Source organism: Nicotiana tomentosiformis, chromosome 1 (genome assembly GCF_000390325.3).
Source record: "Nicotiana tomentosiformis chromosome 1, ASM39032v3, whole genome shotgun sequence".
In the NCBI taxonomy this organism is placed as follows: Eukaryota; Viridiplantae; Streptophyta; class Magnoliopsida; order Solanales; family Solanaceae; genus Nicotiana; species Nicotiana tomentosiformis.
The window spans coordinates 122,489,660-122,498,977 of record NC_090812.1 but is presented as its reverse complement, the minus strand read 5'-3'; the positions used below and the strand labels follow the sequence as shown (position 1 = coordinate 122,498,977).

The 9,318-nt window shown below is 36.1% G+C and overlaps 2 protein-coding genes across 6 annotated transcripts; one reads left to right on the top strand and one right to left on the bottom strand.

The window, feature by feature from the left end:
• The first annotated feature begins 1,010 nt into the window (after positions 1-1,010).
• Positions 1,011-4,523, top strand: LOC104117127 (uncharacterized). Its single transcript, XM_070190770.1, has 14 exons — positions 1,011-1,349; positions 1,526-1,585; positions 1,724-1,825; positions 1,903-1,983; positions 2,070-2,188; positions 2,455-2,556; positions 2,757-2,873; positions 3,014-3,082; positions 3,190-3,256; positions 3,358-3,411; positions 3,530-3,616; positions 3,728-3,790; positions 3,866-3,904; positions 4,117-4,523. The coding sequence occupies exons 1-14, from the start codon at positions 1,221-1,223 to the stop codon at positions 4,234-4,236; spliced, it is 1,209 nt and encodes a 402-aa protein (XP_070046871.1). The 5' UTR covers positions 1,011-1,220; the 3' UTR covers positions 4,237-4,523.
• On the bottom strand, positions 2,142-9,040 carry LOC104117126 (uncharacterized). Of its 5 annotated transcripts, none has more exons than XR_011412511.1 (14): positions 8,653-9,040; positions 8,502-8,556; positions 8,312-8,367; positions 8,071-8,171; positions 7,843-7,912; positions 7,385-7,454; positions 7,053-7,109; positions 6,879-6,946; positions 6,530-6,610; positions 6,014-6,091; positions 5,745-5,900; positions 4,979-5,131; positions 2,740-4,748; positions 2,142-2,583 (listed from the first exon to the last, which is right to left on the bottom strand). XR_011412511.1 is itself a non-coding variant. In XM_018777944.3 (14 exons), exons 1-13 carry the CDS (start codon positions 8,812-8,814, stop codon positions 4,662-4,664), a joined length of 1,194 nt encoding a protein of 397 aa, XP_018633460.1. In that variant the 5' UTR covers positions 8,815-9,040; the 3' UTR covers positions 3,901-4,213; positions 4,631-4,661. The 5 variants fall into 5 exon arrangements, 3 of the variants coding, with proteins under 3 accessions (XP_018633460.1, XP_018633461.1, XP_009626422.1); XR_001973423.3 differs by lacking the exon at positions 2,142-2,583 and having other exon boundaries at positions 3,901-3,988; positions 4,081-4,748; XM_018777944.3 differs by lacking the exon at positions 2,142-2,583 and having other exon boundaries at positions 3,901-4,213; positions 4,631-4,748.
• Between the last annotated feature and the right edge of the window lie 278 nt (positions 9,041-9,318).

Here is a 9,318-nt window from a genome sequence, read left to right as displayed (position 1 = left end):
AGACGACCTTCGGTCCATTATGTTCCAATCTTGACTAATCATACAAAGGTCGAAACCGATTTTGACCGTATACACATGCCATTGAAACTATTGATACAATGTCAAACTATAGTTATTTGTGGTAAAAATTAATGAAATTAACATTAACACATCGAATTAAATGACCATGTAAAATTGGTAGGAGCAACAAATGAGTAAGTTTGGTCAAACTTTAGGGGTTAAATAAGTGTTGAGTCAATGAACAAATAATGACCCAACTCGCAAAAAGAAATTGGGTAAGATGTTTTTCTTTTTCATCCGCATAGGCTTCCACTAAATTTGAATTCGTGTCGGAAAGTTTCACGTTGGAAGGTAAAGCACTACCTATTCATACCCCGGCTCGAAACTCAGACATCAAGTTAATGATAAATGAGCATTTATCATTCCATCACAATCCTTGTTGGTCATTAATGAGATACGATACGTGAGGTGGTTATATGGTAGAATGTATTGAGGTGGTTATAGTCTAACTAGGTAAAAAGAAAGGAAAAATAAAACTCGCCAACGGCAATTGTATGTAATCCCCCCCCCCCAGTTCATAGCTATACAATAAAGATATAACAAATGATTTGTTATGCAATAAAATAGCAGTAAATTATACAATCAAAACTATATACTTGTCTTATTCTTTCTCAATTCTTTTTATTTTTATAATTTGGCCGAAGCTTTCTTTCTGAATGGCTAATAAGTAATAATGTGGCCTATATTGATCCAAATCTTTGGATGAGCTGATTAAGTCTATACTTTTTCGTATGAATAGTTATTTCGCGGATAATTGACGCTTGTAAAAATTGATGAATACATATAAATAAAGATACTACATTATTAATTGGGATTATCCTGTAAAATTTTCCATAATTGTAAAACTTACTTCCAGGGAAGCTATTTGTATCTTACAGGAAACCCGCGTAGTTCGGCATTTGAGTTGAGATTGCCATATATCTGTGAGCAATATCTTCCTCTTTCCGCTACTTTCCCTAACTTTTTTCTACTTTTTCTAGAGTTTAAGCAACTCTCCACTATCTCTCCCGTTGACCTCCATTGATTTTTCAAAGCACTATGTTATAGTATTCAAATAGTACATTTCAGCATATATATTTGGCGAAATTCTGTATATCCCTTCTTCTTCTTATAACTGGCATTTAATTTGCACAGCTTAAAGCTGCGTCTTTTAACTTCCCATGGCTTTATTAACTTCTGGTACTAAGAGAAAAAAATCGTTAGCATGGACTTGCCTAATACCTTGTGCAATCCTGCTTTCCGCTGCTTTCTTTATAGGAAGCGCCTTCCTTGTCACTGAATGTAAAGAGGTAATTAAGGCAGAGACTACTCCTCTTCATTCCATAATTCAGATAACTCTTGTTTTTTGTTCTTACATGCTTAATATTCCCTGTATTTTTGCTAATATATTCCACACTTTATTAACTTCTTTTGGTTTTCAAACTTTACTAGACGTTGAGTTAATTTGTGCCCTTTCTTCGTACAGAAAATTTTAGGATGGCAATTGATTGAATCCTTCAGAATGACAAAACCTAGTACGTGTGAGGTTTGTCTATCAGACCATCTCTTTTACTTTTTCTCTTTTTCTCTTTTTCTGAATAAATAAATAAAATTACTCTAACTTAGTTGGTAGAAAAATGTGTAATTTTGTCGTTTTTATACTTTTATTTTAATTGTATTATAGGATGAGTGCAGGCCTGAAGGAAGCGAGAGACTGCCACGAGGTATTGTGGCTAAGACCTCTGATTTAGAAATGCATCCGCTTTGGGGTCCCCCCAATAAAAAGGTATGTAATTATTCCTTTGTTAACAGATTCTAATGACGGCCTTACACTTAAGGGGGTAATGTTCTTTTTCCTTGCAGAAATCAAAATCACCAATGAGCTTACTAGCTATGGCAGTTGGAATAAAGCAGAAACAGAATGTCAATGAAATTGTTAAGAAGGTGAGAGACAATAATTTATCCGCACTTACACAATTCTCATCCCAGCCTTTGACTAAAACAACCTTTCTATATTATCTCACTTGCAGTTTCCAGAGACTGATTTTGTCATTATGCTTTTTCATTATGATGGTATCGTGGATGAATGGAAAGATCTAGAATGGAGTAGTACTGCTATTCACATCTCTGCTATTAATCAAACTAAATGGTATGAGTTCTTACATCCAGAGTAGGACTGGTATAATCTGGCAAGATACGTGCTCAGTGTTGGTTCCAGAATTTAGACACTCGGTTTTGAATTGATAGGCTGTGTTCTGAAATGTAAACCTAACTCTTCCGCTCACACACACACACATATATAGCCTTCGACTCTAAAACACTAAGTTCTACCAATCTTATGAATCCATTATTGGATCCGCCACTGGATGTATTTGTAAAAGCATTAGCTGACTCCTTATTCTGTTGTTATCTTAGGTGGTTTGCCAAGAGGTTCTTACACCCAGATGTTGTTGCAGAGTATGCTTACATATTCCTGTGGGATGAAGATCTTGGAGTTGAAAACTTCAATGCTGGACGGTAATTATCACTGATGTTGGGCTAAACCTATAAAAGATGCAATATATCCTCGTAATATGCAACCTATAAAAGATCATACTATAAATTTGTAGCAGTATGACTTCAATGAGCTCTAAAAGGCAATCCCACTATTTTATTTGTCAGAAGGTAATAGCATTGATGTTACACTGAAAAAATATTCACCTGGATCTTTACTGCAGATATTTATCAATAGTAAAAGAAGAGGGTCTTCAGATATCACAGCCAGCAATTGATGCAGATATATCAGAAATTCATCACCAACTTACAGCACGAGAAAAGGGGTCAAGAGTGCACAGGTATTACTCTATTCCGAGCCTGCTGAAGGCTGTCATGAGGCTCATGATCAGTGACAGATTCATCAATAATAAGTTGATCTTCTTGAAAAAAGCTGTCTTGTAAATATTGCTAATTCTAAAAACTCTTATGGTTGAAATAGGAGGGCGATAAACATAAAGGGTCCAGGAAGGAGGTGCTACGAAGACAGTCCTGAACCTCCATGCACTGGGTAAAATTATTACCAGTTATAGGCAGAAAGAACTATGTTTCAATTATATATCTTTTCTATCCATCTCAAAATCCTAGATTTCTAAGAAAAAAGTAATGCACATACAGGTGGGTGGAAATGATGGCTCCTGTTTTCTCAAGGGCATCCTGGCGTTGTTCGTGGTACATAATTCAGGTATGGTTTCAGATCTTAGTAAAACTCGTAGACTAACAGTATACCAGATTTCTTACTAGGTGTATTAAATTTGCTAAGTTTGACCTTCCTTCTGCTTACAGAATGACTTCGTTCATGCATGGGGGGTGGACTTTCAGCTTGGATATTGTGCACAGGTTTCATATCCCAGCAACAAACAGTTATTTTTCTCTTTAAAAATTATTGTCTAGAGTCTTCATTTTATCAATTCAGAAAAATCTAATTTCTTGTTTGATCTGTTATTATTTCTGATAGGGGAACAGAACCGCAAACGTTGGGGTTGTTGACTCAGAATATTTAGTTCACTATGGTCTTCCGACACTAGGTGGTACAGAAAATGAGGTACCTCTGGCAAAATAACGAGGATTGAACTTACATTGGACAATTGAATAGGAGATCAAGTGTCTATCTTCTGTTTTTTCAGTAAATCCTAACTATTGTCTTTCTATGCAGAAGAGTAGTTTAGCACAAGAGATAACTCTTCAAAAGGAAAGCTTGTCGAACGAAGGGCAAACAGTATGTAGCAAAAGTAACTAGCTTTCAACAATCAACTGCTTCAATAGCATGAAATTAACTAAAATATAATTGCAGGGACTGCCGGAATCTCATCCGTCTGATGCAAGAAATGCTGTAAGTTCCATTAGATTTTATATAAAAGAACCTCTTAGTAGCTTGCCCTTGCATTGCCAGTGTCTTTCAGACATCTTAGTGTATCTACACCACATACACGATGCAATATGACAATCTTCTGACGATGAATTACATATGAAGCTAAACACAACAACTTACTAGTATCTCCAAGTTACCTTCCATGTTATGATAAACCCAGAGTAATTTTGCAGGTGCGGAAACAATCTCTTGTCGAATTAGAAAGATTCAAGAATAGATGGAAAAAGGCTGTCAGAGAAGACCAATGTTGGGTCGATCCCTTTCAGCAGCCTGTGAAACAAAAAAGTGACTGAAGGGTTGCATCGTCAAACTTAAGACTGAAGATATACAAATTACAGTTATTCCATCTTGAAGATGAATTTGGAAGGCTGAGATGATTCTCTACGGACTTCAAGTGCTCATGATATACAGAGGCATATTGTCAATTTCCATAAGCTCCAATTATGTTAAAAACACATAGAATAGTTCAGAGTTCAGACAGTCAGATTAACTTATGATATCCACCCTGAGGTCCATTCTCTATCTGAAGCAATTACTGAAAATACAACGCCGTTAAGCAGCTTAAATGAAATTTTTACCATTTTCTGGTGTTATCTATGCAGCATGCCAGCATCACAATATTAAATATACATCATGTTGTACAAATAATAAACACGCTGAAATATAAATATAAATAGATGGCCTAACCATTTAATACAGAGATTAGATCTTATCACAATCACAAAATGCTGCTTCTTTTTCCAACAATTCCAGCAATGAGTTGACCTAATTCTTCACCACTGTCCTCCTGAACGTGATGTCCTGACTGCATGATCCATAAAATAAATGCACATTGAAATACAAGAAAGATATAAAGAATATTTAGTTGTATGAATCTTCTTATAAGCAACGCTCTTTCAAATGATCAGAGCCCCCACTTTAATTTACCGAGTTTCAAAACACATATTCAAGAATATTGGATTCATTCCCAAAAGAGTGCTCTGCATTTCTAACATTATCCTCCACAAGAAAAGAGCTATGAAATAGTGTCATTACCATAGGAAGTTCAACCAACCGATGCTTTGACTCTTTGCAGAAATCTTCTACACCATCAAAGCTTAACCAGCGGTCTCTTTGTCCCCAGCAAACTGTTGTTTGGACTGTCCAGTTATTGTCCATAAGTATTGCTCTTGAGTCCTCAACATAGCCCTTCCAATCAGAGAGCACCAAAGGAGGTCTAAGATCAATATATCCATAAATAACGAGGAAGAGAGATTAAAGTAACTGAATTAGACGCATATTCGGTTTTCTTCTTTTAACAGACTCAGTAGGAAGAAGACAATTTGAATGGCTTTTCATATTTGTTTCATGGAGTTTCCGTTGACAAATAGAACCCCTCAACTATCAAGCACATTGCTTTTACCATTTGGATGGAGAAATTCGGACTCAAGTTTGAATAATAAATATCAATTTTTTATCTCCAACATCAAAGATATCTTTCCGACTTCCTCTGGTACTAGCTTATTTCACCTTTGCATCAGCAATGGCAGATCTTGGAGGATCAGGCTCTTTGAACTTCACAGTCTAGATTAGACAGAGGGCCCTTAGCCAACTGCCTTGGTTGGAAAAGAACAAAAGAAGAAAGCAACAATCGTAATCTTCACAGACACCAGAATAGGGAGGGAAAGAAGAATAAAAGGGGGGGGGGGGGTACTATATCACTTTTCCGATAACCATAGATAATTAAACTTCAGTTGATTGACCCGTGGCAAAGTGCCTGCAAACTAAATAGAAAATTAACATCGTGAGTATAAAAGTGCACCTTAAGTTGCTTCTTCATTGCCTTGCTTATTGCATTTAATGCAAATCCTGCAGAACCAGATGTGAGATAAGGTCTTCTGTAAACCATCGCCACATCTTCTTTTATTTGGTAAGGACCACAACTCAGCATTGTTTTATCACTAGCTCTAAGAGGGTCCTGATTGCAAGAGAGTTAAACCAAGAATGAGAGACAACTGGCAGCAGATTTGCAGAGGAACATGCATATGTCGGGTAGCAGAACATATGTGAAAATATTTGCATCTACCCTACCTGACAAAATATTTCGCCCAACAAAAAGTTGCTCAGGACTGATAAGGTTGATGGTAGATCGGCATGTTGCATTGTCAGCTTCAGTAAACCAGAAAAATGAATGGTTAGTGAATCCGAACATGTCTTCACTCAACTAGTTAGAAGGAGAAAAAGACGCTGAGGAAACAAGAGTAGCTTCATCTAAATGACATGAATCTGAAGTCATTAAACAGTTTCATCTTTCATATGTTTGAAAAGAGTGTAAAGTAATGTGGCCCAAGGTCCGAGAGTAATTCGGAACGGTGTTCAGCCAAGAAGAAACACGATTGGACAGAGAACCAAGAAAACCAAAAAGATATTCTATATCTTGGATTTCACTGGAAATATGGTAACCTGCAGAATAATAAAGTCATTCAGCAGAATATGACAATTCTATAGTTTGACTGCACATCACCGTCACAATTAAGCTATACAGATCCAGAGAAAAAATGTTCAGAAAATAAAAGCATGTACTGGTTACAGTTGACTAATCCTTACTGGTGGATTGAGAAGTATAAGACCGTTTAGCTTTTCCTGGTGATTGCTAGCATATTTGATCGCAATTGGTGAAAAGTATCCCTGGAAGAGAATGGCAAAAGGAGAGGTTTTCTTCAAATCAGAAAACACAAGATAAGTAACACAGAGCAAGTTAAATTCTAACAGTCAAATACAGTAGTGCAAATAGATGAATATGTAGGGAGGCATTTCTGTATCTTGGAGACAGATCAACGGCACTGCCTCCCGCTTAAATAGGGAGGCTCGGTTTTGTTTTGAACATTATTTTTTTCAGATGAAATGGCATGGTGGCCCTATAGAAGAATTTTTCCATATATATATATAAACATACCTGTACTACAAGAGTAACCTTTTTGTCAGTAAGAGCATTGAGAATAGATTCCAAGGATGCCACATACTCTGTCAGACATGAGAAACTGAATGTCAAGGAGTGGAGATTTCTATATTGTAATAATCTGTTCATTATTATCATAATATTCTTAGGTGGATAGAAAATATTACTTACCATCCAATGTGTAGTCAAATCCGTATCTTGGTTGGGGCTTATCTGAGAATCCAAATCCTGTAAGAAGGAGAAAGTAGAACTATTCATTTTCCTAACATAAACATGGATGAACGTGAACCTCACTATTTTTTTTAAAAGAATAGTAGAAAACTTGAATGGAAGATAATATGGGGATACTGTTAAAATTGTTGAGTAGCATAAGAAATAAAAACACATTCAAAGACACTACTTCATCTGTTCATCTAAATGTGGAGGTATGAATGCTAGCATTGACAATAGAAACGATTCCGAATAAATTAGGAGGATAATGTAAGAAGTACTAAAATACTGACCCAGCCAATCAAATGCTATAGCATGATAGTTCTTCTCAAGAATGGGAAGAATTTTGCGGTAAGAGTATGCCTGTAAAGTAGCAGTGCAACCATGGTTAGCAAACTATCAACCAAGACAAGCGTTACATGGTGAAATGATGGACATAGATTAGTGATATAAACTAGAATCAAGTAGCCAAGAATAAAAAGCTGGTCATATTAGAAGGAACACAAGCATCAGAATCCACAATTCTTCAGACTAGAAATGTAGAACTTAGATGGAAGTTGGTAATTGGGAATTCATATTGAAAATAATTGGTTCATCACCTGAGCTTGCATTTAGTTTGAATTAAAATACAAACACCACCAAAATGTTGACATGTTCAAGAGACAGTTAATCAGAATATACTAACGATCTAACTAGGTTTTCCATTTTCTGAGATTTACTAATTTGAATGGTAATAAGGCAACATACTAACCTGTGAGGGTAATCCGTGGACTAATACAATGGTAGAATTGTCAGTGCTTCCGCTCTCTACACAAAACCATCTATTGCACAAAATCATAGACAGAGAGCATTCAATCGGTAATCCTGCAAACAACCCATTCTCAATTTCTGCATATAAGATTGCTATATCCCTTAAATTGTCTAACAAACAAACAAATAAATTCAAAAAAAAAAAATAAAAAAAATCAACCAGATTCACCTGAAAAGATCAGTTGAGGCCTGTGAACCCCCACCCATTGTAAGTCCAAAAAGAGGATCTTTTGCCTTCTCCCCAGTCCCAGATACAGGATGAGCTTTCACCTGAACGTCACAAACGAATACCAAAATTCAGATGGGTACCACAATTGTTAGTATAAAAGATAAATGCACTCTGATTTTCATCAGCCATATTCATAATTATAGAACATGGAAAATGGAAAAACGGAGCAGGAAAAACGCACAAATTTTCCTTTCTTGAACCATTCATCAGCGGGGCTCGGCTCGTCTGAATATTTTCCTGTACAAATTAATCAATTTGATCTCACTATTGGTCCGTAATTAAACTGAAGATGCCACATCCTTCCTTGAAACAAAATTAAATTAAATTTAACAGAAACAAGAACGAATTTTGCAAATTATTCAAATTCCAACCTCCGCTAAAAGAAAATCCGTCCCCAACTGAAACAGGAGCATCCAGCAAATACTCCTGAATATTTTATCATCAATTTACAAAACACCCAGAAACATAATTTACTTCAAGAGAAATACTGATCACGAGATATGACAGTAAAGTTATACGTACGTCGTTGTTATCGCTGCTCGATCGGCAACGGAATCGCAAAAGTTTCTTCCTTCCCTGAGCTCCATGGTATTTTGGAAGAGAGAATTGGTGAAGTGGCAGATTGATCCTATCAGGGGGAGAAGAGGGGAGCATGCGGAAGCAGTGACAGTGAAGAGTAGCCATGGAATTCTTGAATAACAAATGTGCTGTGACAGTTATGACCGTTTTGTCTACGATTTTTAGAATAATACAATTAAAAGATTTTTGTGCGTGGGTTCAAAGGAGATAGGGTGCCTCTGGTTCTCTATCTTTCATTCTTTTGGATCACAAAAATTGGTAATACTTTTTTCTGGAAAATGTAACCTTAGATAGCATATTTCGAACTTGCTCTACTCTTTTTCCTGTAAGGAGCTCAAAGACTGATGATGTTTTTTCCCGATTATTATAAACTAAATAAAAATACTAAAGGTTGCACACTTTTGCAATTTAAGAACTTGAAGATAGTTCTAACTAGATTTCTGTAAAGACTATTTCATTTGACTCTTGAAAGAATAAACATGAAAAGTAATTTGTAGATCGGTAACTTAAGCCAAAAGTAATAAGTTAATGAGATTGTATAACAATCCAACTGGTCGCAATATGTCGTTTTATGATCTGAGACTTCCCGTAGGTTTATTGTCATGGCTC

Bases quoted from the DNA above. Each gene is read 5' to 3' on its own strand.
- LOC104117126 (XM_018777944.3), bottom strand. From the start codon at position 8,814: ATGGCTACTCTTCACTGTCACTGCTTCCGCATGCTCCCCTCTTCTCCC. The intron at 7,913-8,070 runs GTGAATCTGGTT...TTTGTGCAATAG, and splicing joins GCCTCAACTGATCTTTTCAG to ATGGTTTTGTGTAGAGAGCG. The intron at 5,901-6,013 runs GTAGGGTAGATG...TCTTGCAATCAG, and splicing joins TGGGCGAAATATTTTGTCAG to GACCCTCTTAGAGCTAGTGA.
- LOC104117127 (XM_070190770.1), top strand. From the start codon at position 1,221: ATGGCTTTATTAACTTCTGGTACTAAGAGAAAAAAATCGTTAGCATGG. The intron at 1,984-2,069 runs GTGAGAGACAAT...TCTCACTTGCAG, and splicing joins TCAATGAAATTGTTAAGAAG to TTTCCAGAGACTGATTTTGT. The intron at 2,189-2,454 runs GTATGAGTTCTT...TTGTTATCTTAG, and splicing joins GCTATTAATCAAACTAAATG to GTGGTTTGCCAAGAGGTTCT.